Source organism: Cornus florida, unplaced genomic scaffold, assembly GCF_030987335.1.
Source record: "Cornus florida cultivar Cherokee Brave unplaced genomic scaffold, ASM3098733v1 CherokeeBrave_3.0.0_Hap2_Chr06, whole genome shotgun sequence".
Lineage (NCBI taxonomy): Eukaryota > Viridiplantae > Streptophyta > Magnoliopsida > Cornales > Cornaceae > Cornus > Cornus florida.
Window position 1 is genome coordinate 107,299,959 of NW_026775576.1, and position 21,922 is coordinate 107,321,880.

General features: G+C 37.0%; 2 protein-coding genes across 2 annotated transcripts; both read left to right on the plus strand.

Annotated features, from left to right (window-relative positions):
- The first annotated feature begins 451 nt into the window (after window positions 1–451).
- LOC132313760 (IAA-amino acid hydrolase ILR1-like 4) lies at window positions 452–4,483 on the plus strand. The gene is made up of 5 exons (XM_059812690.1): window positions 452–942; window positions 2,677–2,802; window positions 2,916–3,230; window positions 3,368–3,496; window positions 3,858–4,483. The coding sequence occupies exons 1-5, from the start codon at window positions 574–576 to the stop codon at window positions 4,236–4,238; spliced, it is 1,320 nt and encodes a 439-aa protein (XP_059668673.1). The 5' UTR covers window positions 452–573; the 3' UTR covers window positions 4,239–4,483.
- A 477-nt stretch (window positions 4,484–4,960) lies between these two features.
- LOC132313761 (IAA-amino acid hydrolase ILR1-like 3) lies at window positions 4,961–19,962 on the plus strand. The gene is made up of 6 exons (XM_059812691.1): window positions 4,961–5,574; window positions 15,947–16,072; window positions 16,224–16,538; window positions 16,795–16,923; window positions 17,477–17,860; window positions 19,411–19,962. The coding sequence occupies exons 1-5, from the start codon at window positions 5,215–5,217 to the stop codon at window positions 17,855–17,857; spliced, it is 1,311 nt and encodes a 436-aa protein (XP_059668674.1). The 5' UTR covers window positions 4,961–5,214; the 3' UTR covers window positions 17,858–17,860; window positions 19,411–19,962.
- The last annotated feature ends 1,960 nt before the right edge of the window (window positions 19,963–21,922 follow it).

Here is a 21,922-nt window from a genome sequence, read left to right on the forward strand (position 1 = left end):
CCCTCTTCTGTCTGTGTGTTTGAAGGCCACCTAAACTTTATAGTACAAAAAAAATAACATATTTTCTTTTACTAGACTTGACTAAATTCAGATTACCGAGAATTATCCGGCTAAAATAGTTACTAGTATGCAACTTCTTTTTTGGGTCTTAATTGTTCATCAACATACATAGAGATGTGCTATTTTTGTGAGCAGTGTGTGATTCTTGCCAACAAAAAATTATTAGAAAGGATCAAACAAATTATTATCCAAATGCGTATTAGGTTATGTGCCTCAAATTATAATTGGCATATGAAAAGTTAAAATACATTCAAAATTTGAGATGGATCCTATCCTGTGTTTTTTTTTATTGTTACTGTGAATAAAGAAAGAAACAGAGTTGATACTTGGCGTTTGGAACTTACTAGTTTGGCCGTATTATTTTATGGAAAAAAAAATACGTAAATTAAATAGTAGTTTTAGTTTTCTCCGAGAAGAACTTTCATCGTAGTATAAATTTAGGTTAGAAGTAGTATTTGAATGAAATTACAAAGTTTTGCTCACAAAATTTGATTTATTTTTAATTGTGATGCCATGGAGTGGCGCATAAACATTTTGGTATCTTTGTTTCTGGTATGGTCAACGTGGTGGTGTTCATACACATGGGCATGTTCGGAATTGGAGATTGGGTTGTTAAGTGAGGAGCTATTGGAATCGGCTAGGGAGGACGAGTTCTTGGATTGGCTGAAAAGGGTTCGAAGGCAAATCCATGAGTACCCAGAACTTGCCTTTGAGGAGCACAAGACGAGTCAACTCATCAGGTCAGAGCTCGACTCGCTCGGTATCGAATACCGGTGGCCGGTGGCTGAGACGGGGGTGGTGGCTGCAGTTGCTGGGTCTGGGAAGCAGCAGCAGCAGCCCTGCTTCTCTCTCAGAGCAGACATGGATGCCCTCCCTATTCAGGTAGTTACTCTCCCTATGCCCCTAAAATTCCTCCGGCTATGATCCCATTTTTAATTTCTACTGGCTTCAGAAATATGAAAAGTCATTTATGCCCTTAATACCGTGTTTGCAGCAACTGGATTTTAAAGGAATTGAATTTAAAACTATTGTTTAGATTAGAAATAATGAAATTTCATGAATTTCCACAGGGAAAATATCCCAATTTAAAAAAATCTGGATAAAATTGCACTGGATTTGAAATCAAGGTTAGCTGACAAATTAATTTGTTTCCAACTTATCAAAATTATCCTTCCTTTTTTTTTTTTCACGTCTCTCTTTCTCTAGCTTTAATGTTGTATTCACCCAATAAGTGACTATTCCTTTGATCATTAAAATCAAATAATCAATCCACTATTTAAACAAATATAGCCACAAAAAAAAAAAAAAAGTGAAATTACTAAAAAGTCCCATCATGCTCATTCTGTCTCTCTCGTAGCTGTTGCATACTAAAAATAAAGGAGACTACTGCTTATATATATATATAATCATTTGATTCAAATGAAACTTTGAATTTCTTTTTGGACTTAAAAAACACTTTCAACAAATGTTCTGAGAAAAGATGATGCAGTTATTGCATAAAACTCATTCGACAAGCTGCAGTTGCTTATTAATTTGTACAAGTAATATACAAAGCTTGTGAGGGGATTGATTTTTGTGAATGGTAAAATGGGGATAATTTATTAGTCTCAGTAGCATCTCCCTTATTTTTGTGTCAATTTTGTTGCATTTGATAAAACTGAAAATTTTGAGTGATGAAGTTTTTGAGTGATAATTAAATATATATAGGGCTTTCTGTTTTCTTGTGAAGTCCATCAAACTGTCATCAACCCCTCTATTTTTCTCTCTTGGAAGAAGAACGTCTGGTTATAATCACAAAATTTTTAAAACTAAAAACTAAAACCAGTCACCATCTCATTCCCTACTTTGCTTATAGGACGTGACAAAGTGTTAGACATTGTTTCAATTCTATTTTAGAACGTATAAATCAAAGGTGGGGTAGGAGACTGACCATGTAATTGGGCCATGTTGAGAAGATTGTAATATAAGGAAATAATTCTGAAACTTCCAATAGTTTAATATATTAAATCGGAATGATTAATCTTAATCGTTTAAGTATTCAGATGGTTCAAATTCTCTTCTTTTTCTGAGTCTTAATCATAAATTCACAGAGAGATCATGAAATCTGTTCAATATTGGTAGACTTTGTTGTATAACCTGATAACAAACTCTTTAGAGTGGGGTGACAAAAAAAATGCCTCAAAGTCACAGAAACTGCATTTACTTCAACAGGCCAAAGTGCAGGTACATAGCTGAGCTGTACGGTTTTGGCCTGATAGATATTTGCCGAAGCCATAATATATAAACATGAAAAGGGGCTTGGAAACGGCTAACCAGAGGTTTAAAATTCCCATTACCATAATTCCAGGAACCATTACCAGAAAAATCCCATTTGAATCTTTATATTCAAAATCATTGGTATACCTATATTTCTTGATTGCTTACCATCATGGTCACAAATGCTTCTGTTAGGACAAGTACTGGAATTTATTCTTGCAATTTTCCTTTCGGCTTTTCCTCTCTAAGTTTCAAATGAGTCTTGTGAAATTTCTAGTACTATGAAAAAGGTAAATTTCTTATTTAAGTACTCTTAACTGATCCTGAAATCAACAATAATTTTTTATTTTATTTTTTTAGGAATTGGTAGATTGGGAGTATAAGAGCAAAATCAATGGTAAAATGCATGCTTGTGGCCATGATGTTCATGTAACAATGCTGCTTGGAGCAGCTAAATTACTTCAACGCAGAAAAGATGAACTCAAGGTAAATTTACAGTCACATAATACATGATAAACAAAGATATTGGTGAGTTTCATTATTATTTATGTGTGTTTTAGGTTAGCTGAATTGCTTGCAATATTAATTTTCTTTTCAAGGGCACTGTTAAGCTTGTCTTCCAACCTGGAGAAGAGGCTCATGCTGGTGCTTACCATGTGTTAAAAGACGGTGCTCTAGATGAGTCACGAGCTATTTTTGGTTTACATGTTTCGCCAGATATGCCCACTGGTACCATCGGATCCAGACCTGGTCCAATGCTGGCCGGCTCAGCCAGGTTTGTAGCTATAATTCAAGGGGAAGGTGGACATGCAGCAAGCCCGCATATGACTAGAGACTCGGTTCTTGCTGCCTCTCTGGCAATCCTTGCTCTGCAACAGGTTGTTTCTCGAGAAACAGATCCTCTTATGGCCAGGGTAATTTTCCTTATATGGTTCTTAAACACTACTTTTTAATTGGGTGTTTCTGTACATTTGTATGTCTACTTGTCTACCATAGTGAAATAATTAAAGATATAATACCTTTCTCTTGGTCATTTCAACTATATATGTAGGTGGTCTCTGTTGGTTTCATAGATGGTGGTCAAGCAGCAAATGTGATCCCTGAGAAAGTGAAATTTGGAGGCACTTTTCGGAGCATGACTTCTGAAGGCCTCCGCTATCTCCAACAAAGGATAAAAGAGGTATCTATCTACATGTGTGTCGAAAACAGCTTCAACCCTTCAACAAAGGATCCTTATAATTAATCTAGATTATGTTAAATTAATATTTGGATCCAATGTCTTTATATTTCTTTGTAGATCATGTATGATGTTTAATATATATATGCATTGCAGTGTTCATTGGAAATTCTATCTTATTACGCTGTAGATCACTAGAAACAATTGTTGACAGATTCCAGTGCCAGATGAAAAAAAATTGTAAACCTCCACATTTTTTCATAAACCATACATGTTACATGGGCAGTTAGACAAAGCTTAATATAAACAACATTTTAAATTAAAGAGACTACTAGACGACTTACTATGTGCTGCTTATATACAGGTGATAGAAACGCAAGCAGGTGTGCAGCGGTGTAGTGCAGTGGTTGATTTCATGGAAGAGAAACTGAGGCCTTATCCAGCAACAGTGAATGATGAAGCAATGCATGAACACGCGAAGAGGATTGGAGGATTCTTGGTTGGGGAATCCAATGTACGCCTTATTCCAATGTCTATGGGAGCAGAGGACTTCAGCTTCTACTCGGAGACGATGGCAGCTGCATTTTTCATGATTGGGACCAAAAATGAAACAATGAAATCAGATAAAATACGGCTGCATTCACCTCATTTAATTATTGATGAGGAAGTTCTTCCTATTGGAGCAGCTCTCCATGCTGCAGTTGCAATATCTTACTTGGATAGCGTTAATTGTCAAAACGCGTAATTAACTACTACTTCTTGTACCTTCAACATTGCAAATCAGTACTTAAATTCTACAGCACGCACCATTATACTTCCCTGTGATAATGAATGCTACGAGGGTATTTTTATATATGGAACCAAATTCTAGACGTGGGGTTACATCACACACGATCCATCATCCTTCATGGTGTTCCAATTGTACCTGAAAGAATTCCTCAAACCAAAATCAATACAAACTTAGCATAAGAATTTCGTCACATTTGTGTGTTTAGAAGTATAGATTAAGAACTTATTAGACAGATGTCAAGAGTTTTATTTATTTTTAGAAGTGTACTTGAAATTTTTTCACCTCTTTAGTTTCTCTTTTGAGGATGAAAATGTTACTAGTATAAAATTAAGTTAGGTTAGAGACAAAAATGTCTCCACTCTTTTATTTAAGAATGTAAAGGTTATACAAGTATGCGTTTTGTTTTAAGCTTTTTGTTTTTGGTTAAACAGAAATAATATTTTTGTTATAGGAGTGTTTTGAAAAATAATTAAAAGCACATTTGAGACGTGTGAACGATGTTTTGTTATAAACATATCGGATATGTATTATGTTACTCTTATGATTTTGAGCTATAAACAGTTGTTAAAATAGGAAAAAATATCTTTTGAAATCCCTTCAATCATCTTTGAGATAAAAGAATATACGAATGTTATATAATTGAATTAGTTTAGGGATAGAAATGTGGAGAGTTAGGAGGAATGGAATTTTATGGTTTAGAAGTTTTGAGATTCTTTTATAGCTATTATCATTGACCTGTAAACCATTTTTCTCCTTTGGTTTTTTTATCAAGTGAATTTTAAATTAGATATAGTGACGGCTAAAGGAAGTCCAACAGTGGCTTTCACAGCTCCAGAAGAGGAGGAGAGGTTAGGGATCCAAATAAAATACTACATACAAGCTAAGGTTAATACTCCAAAGGTTTCAATCTGTCATCAATTGTATATCCATAATGGAGTGGTTATGCGAGTGGCTCTGTTTTTTGATGATATTATTATTATTATATGGTAACTCAAGGGCTGTGGGGGCTCTTTCGGCATCGGAGACTGAGTTATTGACTCGGGACCTACTTGAATCGGCGAGAGAGCCCGAGTTCTTCAGTTGGTTGAAAAGGGTTCGGAGAAAAATACACGAGTACCCAGAACTGGGTTTCGAGGAGCACAGGACAAGTCAACTTATCAGATCAGAGCTCGACTCGCTTGGAATTCAGTATTCATGGCCTGTGGCAGTTACTGGGGTGGTCGCTTCAATTGGGTCAGGGATGAAACCTAGCTTCTCTCTTCGAGCGGACATGGACGCCCTCCCTATTCAGGTCTATCTCTCTCTCTCTTCCCCCTTTTATCATTTATTGCATATTGAAAACACAACAACATTATTAGGAAGAAACATTTATTTTATGATTCTGGGCTGTCACCATTTCAGCCGCATTTCACATATGTCATGTTTGAGATATGTTTAAATCTGTGTGAAACAAACTTAACTTGTGGGGGTCCTTGACAAATTTAAAAATGTCACAATGTGGTAGTCATGGATTATGATGCCCTCTCCATAGCCAAACAAGTCCCAAGTATTCCAATCACTAGAGGGGGTGCGTGTGTGTTTGCAACTTAATGTCCGCATGCACATGTTAGATAGAGGGTGAGTAGGGAAGATATGAAATTTTTTACATGCGATTAATAGGTCCAAACAGTAAATAAATGCAATGCCCCTGTTTCTTTCCATTTGAGTAGAATTTATGATCATTTTAATGTACCTTAAAGGCACTCTAAATAAACTTAGAGCAGGGGTAGCTTAAGGTTTCTATACTTTGGTTAAAAAACTTTTTCATATGCTATACTGGACCTTTAAAGTTCAAAGACAAGGAACGTTGGTAAGGCTGCTATTACCAACTTAGGAAGAAAATAACAAGGCTATTTAGCAATGTATTTATCTAGTAGGAATTTTAGTTAATAGAGTATATAAAATGTTGGAATTAGGTAGTGACTAATTACTTTATCAAGTGTTGATTGTCAATTCTCTCCGTTATGGATGTTAATTGTCTACGGTGCTAATTCAACAGTCCCCGCTCCATGGAGTATGTGCCAAATCAATGTAAGAGTATGCGGGTGATTGCCACTTTTTTAACCACAAAGGTTGTTGCTTGCTTTGGGAATGGGAAATGATCCCTAACTCAGGGTTAGGAACTATCTAGTGGCTGCTCAATCCAGATTTACTGCATCCTTTATTTTTATTTTATATTTTATTTTATTATTAATTTTTTATCTAACAATTATTCTTCCATCTATAGCTATGTCACAATATAGCAATGTATGTATGGTACTCATAGTCACTAAATCCTGTTTCAAAGGCCAGTGATGGTGCTGTAAACACGAGACATTAGTTGTGGTTCTTTTACATGTTATGGTGAGAGTTGTTGGTTGAGCATGGTACTTGTGGACTCATTTATTTAATTAAATGAATTGTTTCTTATATTGACTAATGAACAAATGGTCGGTTTTGTTATTTTTCATATTCACATAATAGACTTTATTGCTTAGTTGTCCATAATGAAGAGGAACCAATGCCAAGATACCCCCTTCTTTTTTAAACTTGCATAAGTTCACATGACGTTTGTCCATGTAACGATCCTAGCTGATGCCAAAATTTAAAAAAAAATTGGCATAACCTCCCCTAAAAATGGGCCTACCACAACCTGTTTAAATGAATTTTTTAACCTGTCCCAACACAATAAACATATAATACATTCTAACATCCCTTTCATCCATTCACCATGCCTTACTTAGTTCCTCTCATGGTGGAACATCCACACACCAATTAATCTAAATTATCATAATTACATTCCCAAAATACATGGTTGAGATTTAAAGTCCCTGTCTTACAACGTTACATGATACAATTGCATGGAAATATATATACCATAATTCCATTAGTTTCATTTACATCAAACAAAAGATAAGTTCATTCTTAAGTTACAAGGCCATGAATACTAACTTAATTACATTTCCACAACTATGAATATACATAGAATGGTCAAAATACAAATTAACAAACAACCTTCTAACAACTTTCAAGCTTGAGGTGGATTGTCATCCACCGGTTAATTTCCAAGACCTGAAAAAAAATAATATAAATATATAGGGTGAGCAAATTGCTCAGTAGGTGGCACCTAAGATACGCATCTTGTGTCCCCGTGAACCCAAACAAGGAATAGGACAATAGGAATTGGGGTCATACTGTGTAGGGAAAATACAACATAATATACAGTCTCAACACAATCAATATGGAGCAATGAAATGCAGTGCATGTTAATGTCGCTCCCCATTTTCAACAATTCAAATCCACCAATTTCAAACTGTTAATGTAACCCCCTTTGGTGACTCCGCAGCGCCGAGAGAAGGATGGGCTACTGTCCCTGACCTTTGGTGACTCCGCAGCGTCATTATGGGGCCTCGATAGCTCAACCACGCTAGGGCAATCTCCCTAGTTCTCTCTAGGTTACATTAACCTACCGGCCCGTTGGTGACTCCGCAACGACTGGGTTTTCTCAAAACTTTTATTCATCAAAACTTGTTTCCCCCAAAAGTTCCCCTTTTGTATCAAACAATTTCTTTCCCATTTTGCTACCCAATCACATGCATGATCATCATATGCTTTCATGATGCCATGATACATGAAAGATTCATACAATACACAATTTAACATGCTTCCATTCAACAATTTACAAAGAAATTACTAGCACCATAAGCATAATGGAAGCTACACATAGACATGCTTTCCATATAACAAATTCTACCAAGATATAAACACTGAAGCATGTAAAATCAACATCTAAGCATGTTTGTCTCACAAAACCACATATACACATAAACATGAATCTCAATTACAAAACCAAATCATTATTAGAGGTAATCAACTCAATTAAGCATGTTAAGCATCAATTAACAAGGATTAATTCACTAGGGGGCAAAAACTCATGGATTAGAAACCCCTACCTCTTAGAATTGTGAAAACCCTCAAAATGGGTCCAAATTTCGAAGTCTCTAGGGAGCACCAAAACTGAAATTGCTTGTACCCACGTGTAGAGTTCGTCGTGCTCTCCGTTTTGCCTCAAACGGCACTTAAATCTACCATGTAATGAGAGAGAAATCAAGATCCAAAGTTTGGCTTCCAAAAGAAAAGAAAAATGAAGGGAAATGAGGGAGAGAGAGGAAGAAACGGGGAGAGAGAAAAATGAGAGAGAAGGAGTGGTCTCTAAACACTAATGCATTAGTGGTGGGTCCCTCCACTTCAAATTTTGATTTTCCATTATTCTTTTGTCACAAAATTTTACACCACATAACATGTACAATGCACCACATGCACATACCACTTAGTCCACATGAATTTAAATGTACCAATTGCAATTGGACCCAACCACAATCCCGTATGCAAAACGTGAAATGACAGAAATATCTTTGCGGCAACAAAATTTTCAGAAAATTAAAAAATGGCAAAAAAAATCGGAAACGTCACAGTCCATCAGATTGGAACAGGATGACTAAATTAGATTAAAATAAATTCTAAGTATTTTTCCATAATTGGCCATACAAGGGAAGTTTGAGGATAAATTCGACTCATCTTCTTTTTTTTTTTCTCAACTGGAAAATAATGTGAGAATGGTATCTTCTGAAATCTAATAAAATTGCTGAAAATGAGATTGAATATGCAAATACTTGGCAATTCAAAACAAGTCATATATTGGCATACCCTAAAATTTGATAAATTATGACTAGTTCCTAATATGAGGTCCTAATGGCTTGTATTACTTGGATTTTGGATACGTGTGTTGACTGCATACATGTGTCAATGTCAGATTTATAAAATCCCCAATACCAGGCTCACGGGGATACATTTAGATGTTCATATTATTCTATTTTTCTTATATTTTTTAGAGTAATATAATGTTTTTATGTAATTAATTGTATTCAACATAGGCACTTCATTTATGAAAAAAAAAACATAGGCACTTGGCTCATGTAAAAGATAATGTAAAAAAAGGAACATAATTAGAATTTCATGTACATTTATATAGTAAATTTGAATTATTGAATATGCCTGCCCTTGTCCAGTAGTCCCGGTGATGTAGGACAAGAACATACTCAAATAGAAGAAAGCAACTAAGAGTTGTGGGCTGGAAATTCAAATAAACAAAGCTATTGTTCAAGAGTCGTCAGTAGAGAAGAAGGATTGAAATAACAAAAAAACCCTATTGGAATCACTCCAACAAGGCCTAGGTATCACACTTAGAGAAGGCCTCACACCCTCAGAATTTGTGAATTACTCACAAAGAAATCTCAAATGATATTTTTATTCATTCATTCAATGAGTAAACAGAATTACATAGTATCCTTTTCATAATAACTGATGACCCTTGGATTACCCTACAATGGAGTAATCAAAAGTTGGCTCTAGCATAATAAAGAAACAAATAACTCAATTGACGCAATTTAATCTAATTGATGCAATTTACCAAAGCAATGCATTTTCACCATAATTGATGACATTACCAAAATTATGCAATTTGGCCAATGCCACTAATTATACAAGACTCCAGTGGACCCCCAATCGTCTAACATGTGCCAAATTAAGGTTAGAGCCTTAGAACCCTCCTTGCCACGCCTTTTATATGCTTTAAAAGGCTGCTGCCACTATTCTCTACCAATTCTCCCCGGCTTGGAAAAACTTGACCCCGGCGAGGTAAATGCAAGAAATTGTTCATAGAGGTCTGGAGCTAGGTGTTGGAACTCACTGTCGCTAATCCACGTACAATCAAAAAGTGGCCGTCCTTTCCACTTAACGAGGAATTTTTGATAACCACCTGCCCTTGTTGAAACAAGTTGGTGATCAACAACATCTTCTATTTCCTCCTTTAAACGTGGGGCTGGGGTAGGCAAGTGATAGGATCAACAAGAAATGGATCAGCAAAATGGCCTAAATGCAAGGTGAGATCTTCGATGTTGAAGACTTTACTGATACCCATCTCTTCTAGTAGGTTAAGAACATAAGCATTGGAGCTAATTTTCTTGAGAACTTTGTACGGGCCAGCACTCTTTGCGTAAAGCTTCTTATAAACACCTTTAGGATATCATTCCGGTCTTATTCACACCATAACCATATCTCCTTCCTCAAATTCAGCAAACTTCCTCCGCAAACCAGCTTGTGTTTTGTAAGTTTCATTGCTCATTGCAATCTTCCTTCGAACTTCCACATGGATGTCTCTGATTTGCTTTCTAAAGGCATTAGCTTCAGCACTAGAGCGTGACACAATTGGTAAAGGCACTAAGTCAATTGGTTTCCGAGGACATAAACCTGTCACAATCTCAAAGGGGCTGTGCCCTATGGATCTGTTTACAAAACTGTTGTACGCAAATTCAGCCATAGGAACAATCTGGTCCTAGCTACTAATATGGTCACCCACAAGACAACGAAGCAAGTCACCCAAGCTGTGATTAATAACCTCGTATGGCCATCAGTTTGGGGGTGAAAAGAAGAGGAAAACTTCAGCCTTGTAATGGTGTTTGGCAATCCATGAAGCCGATCAACTTCTTGAAAGAAAAGCTTGGTAATGTGGACATCATCGGATGTCTTGGAACAAGGAATGAAGTGTGCCATTTTTGAAAAGATCCACAGCAACAAATACAGCATCATGACTTTGACTTATTTTAGGCAACCCAATAACAAAGTCCATGCTTAAATCTTGCCACGGCTCATAAGGGACTTGGAGCGGCGTATATAAACTTGTATTTTTCTTTCTTCGTTTGGATATTTGACAAGTTCTGCAACGAGCAACAATTTTGGCCACATCCCATTTCAAACTTGGCAAAAAAAAAAGATCTTTGACCATGGCAATGGTCTTATCTCTTCCAAAATGACCTGCTGCCCCACCAGCATGCAACTCCCATATCACATGTTCACGAAGTATCGTCTTAGGCAAACAAAGTCGAGTTCTTTTGAATAGATAACCATCATGCACCGAATAATCAGGATATGTACCCTACTGTCTAGCTATCAAATTAGCATGTACGATGCTAAGTCCATGCAAGATAAGTAGTCTCGTTTAAGCATATCGAAACCAATAACTTGGACAGCCATGGAGGCAAGAATATGAACAACTCGGCTAAGTGCATCGGCTGCCTTATTCTCAACACCAGCTTTATGTTTGATGACAAATGAGTACTCTTGCAAGAATGAAACCCACTTTCCATGTCGGTGGCTTAACTTCTTTTGGGAGTTAATATATTTGAGGGCCTCGTGGTTAGAATACAACACGAACTCCTTAAAAGAAGGTAATGACGCCAATAGCAAAGTGCTTGAATCACAGCGTAAAATTCTGTGTCATAAGTGGAATACATTTGCTTTGCTTCATTAAGTTTCTCACTAAAATATGCAACTGGATGTCCTTCTTGACTGAGCACGCCTCCAATTCCAACCAGTGACCACATGCAACTTCAAAACCTTTTGAGAAGTCTGGAAGGCGCAAAACATGAGCTGCAGTCATTCTTTTCTTCACTTCTTCAAAAGCCTGTGTTGCTGCCATTGTCCAAACAAATTGGCTGTTCTTCATACAATTGGTGATTGGGGCCATTATTGTGCTGAAATTTCTAATAAATCTCCGATAGAATGAAGCTAGCCCGAGAAAACTCTGTGCTTTCTGCAATGTGCTGGGAATTAGTCAATCTAGAATCACTTTCACTATATCAGGATCAGCTTCTACCCCTTTGGAAGAAACAACAAAGCCTAAAAACACCACACTCAGCAACATGAAGGAACACTTCTTCAAGTTCATGTAAAGCTTCTCTTGGCGGAGATCTCTCATAACTTGTTGAAGGTGGGAAATATGTTCCTCCCTCGTTTTGTTGTAGATTAAAATATCATCTAAGTAAACAACCAGAAATTGATCAATAAAGGGTTGCAATACCTGAGTCATGAAGTGCATGAATGTACTAGGGGCATTGGAAAGACCAAATGGCATAACAAGCCACTCGTAAAGTCCATCTTTTGTCTTGAAAGCTGTCTTCCATTCATCCCCGGGCCTTATGCGAATTTGATGGTAGCCACTTTTCAGATCTATTTTTGAAAATGTACAAGAACCAGCCACCATGTCTAGCAAATCATCGGTTCAAGAAATAAGAAACCAATACTTGATTGTAATCTTGTTGATGGCGCGACTGTGAACACACATGCGCCAACTACGATCCTTCTTTGGTGTGAGCAAAGCTGGGACAACACAAGGACTTAAGCTTTCACGGATAAATCCTTTGGACAACAGTTCATTAACTTGTCTCTGAAGCTCGGCATGTTCGCTTGGATTCAAACGATAAGCTGGAAGGTTAGCCAATGGAGATCCCTGTACAAAGTCGATCGCATGGTGGATATTACGTAGAGGAGGGAGTTCATTAGGGAGATCTTCGGGAGACAAATATGAGAAATCTGACAGCAAGTTGACGACCTCTGATGGCATTGAAGAATCACGAACATCAGCAGTTTCTTTGATTTCCCTTGCTACAACAACATATATTACACCCGTCTCTTTACTTTTCAATTGAAACCTCTTCTTTGAAAGAAGATGGCGGGACTTTTTCTTGCTTTTCGCATCATCTACAGCCTGTCCACCTTTATATTTCTCCATTTCCGCTGAAGACATAGGCTTCAAAATAATTTGTTTGTTGTTAAACAAGAAAGTGTATGTATTCTCCTTCCCACAATGATACACATCTCGATCATAAATCCAAGGCCGCCCAAGGAGAATATGTGTCACTTTCATGGGAATTACATTACACCAAACAAAATCATTATAATCTCCATAAGAGAAAGAAACGAGACAACGTTGAGTTACCGGAATAGAAGTACTATCTATCCACGCCACTTTGAATGGTTGTGGATGTGGTTGGACTGAAAGCTTGAGGCGCTCAACCGTGGCTGCAGACACAACATTTATGCAACTTCTGCCATCAATAATGACCTTTCGAGCTTGATTCCCACAACGAACTAGCATTTGAAAATTAAATGTGCATTGCCAATCTTTATCTTCAACTTTAGGGGCTGCAAGGATGTGCCTCACAACGGAGATTGATGGAACATCTTCGTCCTCTTTTAGATCATCAGGGTTCTAGATCCCATAGTCAAACATGTTCCCATTATCCTGTCCCCTTTGTTCTTCCGGCTCTTCTTCATGCATTATCCCAATGTGTAAATTTTTCTTTGGACATTGGTATGTCACGTGACCTGTTTCTCCACATTTGAAGCACTTGTTATCCCTTCCACTACCTTTGCTAGCCACAATACTCTTCCCTTTAGGATCAGCCATGTTAGAAAAGGGCAGTTTTGATCCGGCATTTCCACCATTCGGCTGTGCTGCTGCTGATTGTGTGCTGCGATTTCCGTCACTGGACTTCTTGGGTACTGCCTCCCAGGTTTGATATCCAGATCTTCGAGCCGTTTGATAACTCAAGTACTCCTCCATGTCCAATGCAACCTGAAAAGCATGTTCAACACCATATAATGACTGGCGAAGCAATTCCCTTCTGATATCAGACCTTAGACCATCATTGAATCTTGCAAGTGTTTGTCGCGGGTCTTCCACAACTTGACTTAACTCGTCAAATCTTTGCATATATTCCGCGACTGACATGCTGCCCTGCTTTAGATTGATAAGTTGATCACACAGCTTGTGATGTAAGCAGAAGCGATAAATTTGTTCACAAGGAACGGGTTACTTTGAATCCACAAAGTAGGGTGTCTTGAATCCACAAAATAAGAGATAAATTCAGAGAAATCTGATAATTGTATTGATAATTGATTGAATAAAAGTTAATTCTGCACTCGGTAGTACACGTATTTATAATAAAAGAAAACTCAACACTAGAAGGAAACTAAAAACATAAAAGAAACCTACTAACAAAAGGAAAATAATTCGTCAAAGAAATTAAATAAAACTAATCTTCCTATAAAAAAATGTAAAAATAAAATAAATAAGAAATCTAAATAATAAAAATTACTAAATATGAGAAAGCTGTCCTACATTAGCTTATCATGGTAATTGGCTGGCATGTATTTCTCTCGAAGCTTTGCCTTCATTTCTTGCCATTTGCTGTTTGGTGGTTGTCCCAGCCTCCTAATATCCCCTTCAACACCAGTCCACCATATTTTTGCTAGGCCCACAAGCTTCATTCTAGCAAATCTCACTCTACGATCATCACTTATATCACACCAATCAAAATATTCTTCAATCGAAGCAAGCCAATCCGAAAATACAGTAGGATCAGCCTTACCTTCAAAATCTGGCACCTCCATTTTAATTTTCTTTGTGATATCCCCAGCGTTATCACGTGGCTCATGATAATTCACTCCCGGGAGATTTCTCGGAAACTCGAACATTGGGTGTGGTGGTGGATCAGCCCTCACATTCTGCCTTTGCTGCACGTTTAAAGGATGTTGTTATTCTCGACCACTGCCATCATTTGTACTGGATGCAGTTACTTGTTCACCAGAAGAAAAATTGTTAATAGGTTGACACATTCGAGCTTCTAACTCCTTGAATCGAACATTCAACCCATTAAGCTGCTCCACAAGCAGCTCATCTCGCTGATTACTACCCGATCTTTCATTTCCTGATACCAAAAACTGAAAAACTGATGAAGGCTCTGATACCAAAAACTGATGTAGGACAAGAACAGACTCAAATACAAGAAAGCAGCCAAGAGTTGTGGGCTGGAAATTCAGATAAACAGAGCTATTGTTCAAGAGTCGTTAGTAGAGCAGAATGATTGAAATAACAAAATAAACCTATTGGAATCACTCCAACAGGGCCTAGGTATCACACCTAGAGAAGGCCTCACACCTTCAGAACTTGTGAATCACTCACAAAGAAATCTCAATGGATTATTCATTTATTCACTGAGAAATCAGAATTACATAGTATCTTTTTTATAATAACTGATGACCCTTGGATTACCCTACAATGGAGGTAATCAAAAGTTGACTCTAGCATAACAAAGTAACAAATAACTTGATGCAATTTACTAAAACAATGCAATTTCACCATAATTGATGCAATTACCAAAATTATGCAATTTGACGAAACCCCCTAATTATGAAAGACTCCAAGTGGACCCCCCATCGTCTAGCATGTGCCAAATTAAGGTTTGAGCCTTAGAACCCTCCTTGCCATGCCTTTTATATACTTTAAAAGGCTGCTGCCACTGTTTTCTACCACCTGGTGTCACTTATCCATTCCTTCATGCATTTTTGGAAGAGTCCATCAGTCCATGTAATGTATACTTGCATATTAGAGGGAGAGTTGGTGAGAAGCATATCAAATGCCCCCATGCTTGCCTTAATTTTTTGTAATTTCTAGAGTTGGATAGTTGTGAGACCTTGACATTGCAGATACTTCGCATTTGTTTGGACAATTCATTTGCAGAGAGCTATGTATAAGAATTGAGATATAACAATATCTTGTAAACTCTTGTGCGAAGCTAATAGTGACTGAATAAAAAGATGTAATTAACTACAGCAGTTATGAGCCTTCTCTTTTTTTTCTTGCTTTTGCTTATTTAGCTTCTAATGGTAACTTTTGTAATTTAGAAATAATTACCTTTATTGATGAAGTCTGGTCTTTTTAAACCGACATTGTTATTTCAAAGGAAATGGTGGAGTGGGAGCACAAGAGCAAGATCAATGGTAAAATGCATGCGTGCGGCCATGATGCTCATGTAACTATGCTTCTAGGAGCTGCTAAGTTACTTCAGCACAAAAGGGATGATTTTAAGGTAAATTTACAATCTCAAATTCATCAAAGACCAAAGATGAGGATTTCAAAATTAGGTTTTTGTCCTAGAGGGTTCTTGTGTGCATTTGTATGTGGCTGCACCTATGTTGGTGTGTCTAAACTGAACTATTGTCCAAATTTTTAATCTGAAGGGCACTGTGAAGCTTGTCTTCCAACCTGGGGAAGAGGGCTATGCTGGCGCTTACCATATGTTAAAAGAAGGTGCTCTTGATACACAGCAAGCTATTTTTGGGCTCCATGTTTGGCCAGAATTGCCCACTGGTACAGTGGGGTCAAGACCTGGTCCACTGCTTGCTGGCTCAGGCAGGTTTCTAGCCATAATTCAAGGAATAGGTGAACATGCAGCAGAACCCCATGAAACTAGAGACCCGGTTCTTGCTACATCCTTGGCAATCCTTGCACTACAACAGATTGTTTCACGAGAGACAGATCCTCTTGAGGCCAAGGTAATTATCTTATATTCTTTACCAACTGTGAGTTTCATGGCACGCTTGGTATCTGTTTTAACTTTTACCAGCCATCTACTGAAGGATGGGTGGGTGCACATTAATTTAGTTGTACCTGAAACCTTAACTATGGTCCATGACAGTTTATTCTCATCTTCTACTACATCATATATATATGTTCAGGACCATTAACGGAAGTACAGATCTAATAAGGATCCTTTTTTTTTTTTTTTTCCCATTTCCCAACTATATGCAGGTGGTCACAGTCAGTTTTATTGATGGTGGTCAAACAGGAAATGTAATTCCAGTGTCTGTTAGGTTTGGAGGCAGTTATCGGAGTATGACATCTGAAGGACTACCCAACCTTCGACAAAGGATAAAAGAGGTATTTTTAAGGGTGTATTTAAGGAAAATGAACTATTCTCAAAACATTTCTTTGACAAGTCTATACATCAAGCTTTTGGAGGCTATAGTTAATAATCATATTCAATGATATGCAATAGACAATCAAACTTTTGGATATATGTTCTGAAAAGTTATCAACATTGTTTATAATGTTATAACTGGCTATCAAATTTGGCGACTCAAAACCAAACTGAACAACCTAAATTACTAGAAACCAGGTTGCCTGATTTCGGCTTTATATTTAGATTTTAGACAAGTTCGGATTTGGGCCTCCTGTTGATTTGCATATTGAAAACCATAAAGCAATTAGTTCATTGCTTGAAAGAAGATGTTAAAATCATTACAGTTGCTGTAAGTGATTTTTTGCTTTTCTTGATATGTATAAATATATTAAGTGATCGGGATTTAGAAGGCTGCACCCCCAAGCAATTGTATTTCCTAGAAGTTTCTTTTGAATAAATACTAGATATTCATTTTCTAAGCTTTTAGAATTTCATATTTCATCTTAGATGATAACATATTTTTAGCAACAGGTCATAGAGACACAGGCAACTGTGTGTAGGTGTACTGCTCTGGTAGACTTTATGGAGGGAAAGGTGAGACCTTATCCAGCTACTGTTAATGATAAAGCAATGTATGAACATGCAAAGAGTATTGGAGAAGTCTTACTTGGGACAACGAATGTGCACAATGTTCCAATGACTATGGCAGCTGAGGATTTCAGTTTCTATTCACAAAAGATGGCAGCTGCATTTTTCTTGATTGGGATAAAGAATGAAACCCTAAAATCAGATAAACGGCTACACTCGCCACATTTTGTCATTGATGAGGAGGTTCTTCCCATTGGAGCAGCTTTCCATGCTGCAGTTGCCATCTCTTACTTGGAAGACCATTACGTCGAGACTCTTCAATAACTGGTATGTCTGCTCCTGGAAATGAAAACCATAACACTTTTGAGATTTGCAATGGAAAATCATTTATAGAGAAATGCAATGGAGAGAAAAAGACTCTTTTCAAACTCAAGAACTTTAGATTTCTTGACTTTTGAAATGGAAAATCTTGATAGGATAGAATAACTATTACAAACATTTATACAAGTTAATCAACTTATACCCTGGCACTAAATTTAGAGCACTTCAATACAAGCAGGTACAGACATACACACACTTAAGAGTTCCCTATTAACAATTCCAAATCATTTTTTTTTTTTTTTTTTTCTTTCTAAAACCCAGATTTGGATCACACTCATTGATCACTAGTTTATAAATCTTTTGTAATCATACAAATTTTTATTGCATGCATTGTTAAAGCAGAAGAGGGTGTGACTCTTCAAACCTTCTCTGGTCTTTTTTAATTTCCCACTATTTCCTGAAGTCCCTTTCCTCTAATCTCCCAACATATTATCATACTGATTTCCTGTCCATTTGAAAAGCCCAGGAAGTATACTTAACTTCTAGCTGTCTTGTTCTTTTGGGATTGATGAATTTTACATGTACAGAACATTGCCTAGAGGGAACAGTGCACCCCTTTGACTAAGCACATACGTTTGCATAGAGAGGAGAAGTGGAGAACTGTTTGTAGTGCTTCTTGAACACTTTAGACACCTGTCAAAAAACATGCACATAAATTTGATACATGAGCAACATTTGTCAGATTCATCATCATGTGACTTAGGAGGCACAGATACTTTGAATAAGGAATCATGTGGCTCGTGTCTGTGTCGGACATCTTTGGGACACTAACTCCCCTTGCAGTCTTCTCAGTGCTTTCTGGCACGGTTTGCACCTGTCCATCATACTAAAATGAAATATCTGAATTCTTGACACAGGATTGACACTTCTTGGGCATGACTTTCTTATAAGAAAGGAAAAAAGTATAATCACGACCAAAAACCAAATTAAAGCACTATGCAAAACATATTGAAAAGTTTTAACTTCTTTATTTTTTATTTTTAAAATATATATATTATAGAAAATGATGGCATGAAACAAGGAGAAGAATCACCAAATTATGTTTTGTATGTATAATTGTATGCATATACATGTATAGAATTGTACAGACATTTATATGCGTATGTGTCATGTCTTTACTATATGTATATTTTATAGTACATGGGTGATTATTGAACACTGGAAATTAATCAGTTACAAATTCCATATCACAGTCATAAAAAGAATTACATTAATTTATCATAAAGTAAAATTTTCATGTTTACTTTAGTTGTGTGTTTTAAAATATATGGCAGCTGGTGTCATGGTGTTATTGTATTTGTGTCTTACTTTTGTTAAGATTTGTAGTGTCAAATGTTCCTGTCTTTTGTCAATGTTAATGGCTCGTTGATCTTCAATTTCCACTAGCTATGCTGTCTAACAATTGTCTTGATCATTCACTCGTATTTTTTATTTTTTATTTATTGAAATATTCGATGTGTGCCTACCTTATTGACTTGTAGTTCAATTTAATGCAGTTAGTATCCCGCTGGACATTGGTCTAAAGCATGGAAGAGAAATTTATTTGAGGATGGTTATAGATTTCTTATTCACTAAACAATGACCCAAGTTTAATCTGAAATATTCGATCATAGCCCCTATATATTAATAATTTAGAGTGTCATCCTCCTTTCCATGTTAAGTGTTGGACATGTCCATTCAAGAGGCTAGCGATTATCTAACGGAATCATGTTAGTCAGTAATTGTAGTGTGGATTGGGTTGCCCATTATCAGTGACAGAGACACAGATACGGAGCATCGGCATCTCAACAACCATGATAAAAATGTGATGCACGGCCGAATGAATTATATATATTGTTGGATTGTGATTATGATGCACATTAAAGTGGTGGCTTGTCTTTTTAAATCTATATATGCTTCCATATCCGCCAATTCGGCAAGAGATTTAGTGGTTAGCTCTCTGTGACCAGGGAATATTATTGGTTTCAACCTCCCATATTCAACGCACAGTCACTGTGTAGGTTAATGAGAACCATTTCAATTTTCAATCATATTTGTTGTTTGTGTGATGGATGACTTCTCGGTGATCTTCTGAAGTGAGTATTTCTCCTTGGAGATAAATTGTTCAGAGACATAAAAAAAAAAAAAGGAATCCTGAAGGAACTTAACAACACACACACATAAAGCTATAAAAGAAATTAGTTGTGAATGTTATCAACCATCAAGTCTTTTTCAAGTAGTTGCATTGTCAAATTATTATTACTATTATGTTTTAACCCAAACAAAAAAAGAAAAAAGAAATGGTCATAATATGGATGTAAAATCAAAAGGGGAGTGGACGGTGGTTGGATAACAAACGTAAAAGGTTTTTCTTTTACTATTTTTGTGGGTGGTTTTTGCTTAAATTTGCTAACATTTTCGTGGCAACCTTACACCTGTACTCCAGATGTAGCTTCTTTCACTCTCTAGTCTAATCTCTCTCTTAGAATCACAAATTAAACCACTTATATGGCCCCATTGTCCTTCCAATACCATGCTCGATGTGGGATTTGGACGGACCATTTGGAACGTCTTAGACTACTAGACACTGAAGATCGTGTTGATTAAGATAAACACGCAAATTCGATTGGATGTGACCAACCATGTACTTGAAATTTTCTACCCAATTGCAATATAAAAAAATGTATTTAATTATTTTTATAACTTCATTGAAATTAAGACATGGAATGACAGATTTTTATTACAAAAAATGGTTAAGTTTCATCCTCTCCCAAAAAAAAATTAACAAAATTAAACTCATCTAAATGAATGGATGATGTACGTAGATTCCCTTGTTGTTGACTGTTGAATTTTACAAACTAGTCATCATCAGTGCTTCAATAAATTTTTACTTGTTGCTCAAATGAAATCATACAATTATAGAAGAAAACTACAGTTATATTTCAATTGATTGTCTCTAAATATGTGTACACAGGTACTCGCACACAACCATAGCCATATCATCCCCAAATAAACACGACCCATCTTCTCCTCTCTCCATCTCTGCAATTTTCACCAAATTGAACAGAAATCGTCCTTCTTCTTCTCGTCGGAGTTTCACCACCATGTCAGCGACTCTGTTCTGCCGAGCCCACTCGGCGTTTTTGTGTGAGAGGTGGGACTCCAAGGTCCATGCGCGGCCAACAAGTTCTCGTCGCGTCACGCGCGCATGGAATGTGTGAGGTCTTTCAGCAGGCTCCGGCGAGCGTCACCTGCAAGGACGCCGCCGCCACCCTGTGCGTCACGTGAGACTGTGACATACACTTTGCCAACCCTCTTGCCCACCGCCACGAGCGCTTCCCGGTGGTTCCCTTCTATGACTCTGCCTCCGCCATGAAGTCCTCAACCGACAACGACAGGTTCTTCTTCGAGCTCGACACTGCCGGCGGTGAGGCCAAGGATACTGAAGTGGCATCGTGGCTCCTAAGGGTTAACATTAGCTACGAGAGAGAAAGGAGAGAAAGGGAAAGGGATAGTCATAAATAGATAATATTCTTGTTTGGAGAAAGAAAAAAATAATAATCAAATTTGGAGCATAAGGCAATGTTGTTTCTTTGCATTAGGGCTCAAGTGTCTAAGATGCAAAAATCATTTTATTGCTTGTTAATTGGGGGCGTAAAATTGGTGATCGTGAGGCAAGTCCATGGACAGGGGTTTGGAGATCAGAAACGTCGGAAGCAGATTCATCAGCCGTCCTGAGTCAACGGTGAATCTACCGGGGCAGATTCATCAGCTCACCTCGATGCATCAAATACTATGAACCTTCTTCCTCTGTTTCAAATACATGGACCGTCTTCTTCTGTTTCGGATTTATCAACTCATTTTGTATATTGAATTTTGAAGGCTAATTTTGTTTTAATGAAAATTTTATTTGGTATCATTTCCTTTCAAATCTTGTCAAATTTAAGAGGATTCAAGTTTAGGAATTTGAAGAAATATCCTTTCTAATCATTTATTTTCTATCAAATTCCTCTCTTTCAAACACATTAT

What these genes read in the sequence shown, in the direction of transcription:
- LOC132313760 (XM_059812690.1), top strand. Translation starts at nt 574, where the DNA reads ATGGAGTGGCGCATAAACATTTTGGTATCTTTGTTTCTGGTATGGTCA. An exon ending in TGGATGCCCTCCCTATTCAG is followed by an intron (nt 943 to 2,676) that starts GTAGTTACTCTC and finishes TTATTTTTTTAG; the next exon opens with GAATTGGTAGATTGGGAGTA. An exon ending in CAGATCCTCTTATGGCCAGG is followed by an intron (nt 3,231 to 3,367) that starts GTAATTTTCCTT and finishes CTATATATGTAG; the next exon opens with GTGGTCTCTGTTGGTTTCAT.
- LOC132313761 (XM_059812691.1), top strand. Translation starts at nt 5,215, where the DNA reads ATGGAGTGGTTATGCGAGTGGCTCTGTTTTTTGATGATATTATTATTA. An exon ending in ACAAAAGGGATGATTTTAAG is followed by an intron (nt 16,073 to 16,223) that starts GTAAATTTACAA and finishes TTTAATCTGAAG; the next exon opens with GGCACTGTGAAGCTTGTCTT. An exon ending in CAGATCCTCTTGAGGCCAAG is followed by an intron (nt 16,539 to 16,794) that starts GTAATTATCTTA and finishes AACTATATGCAG; the next exon opens with GTGGTCACAGTCAGTTTTAT.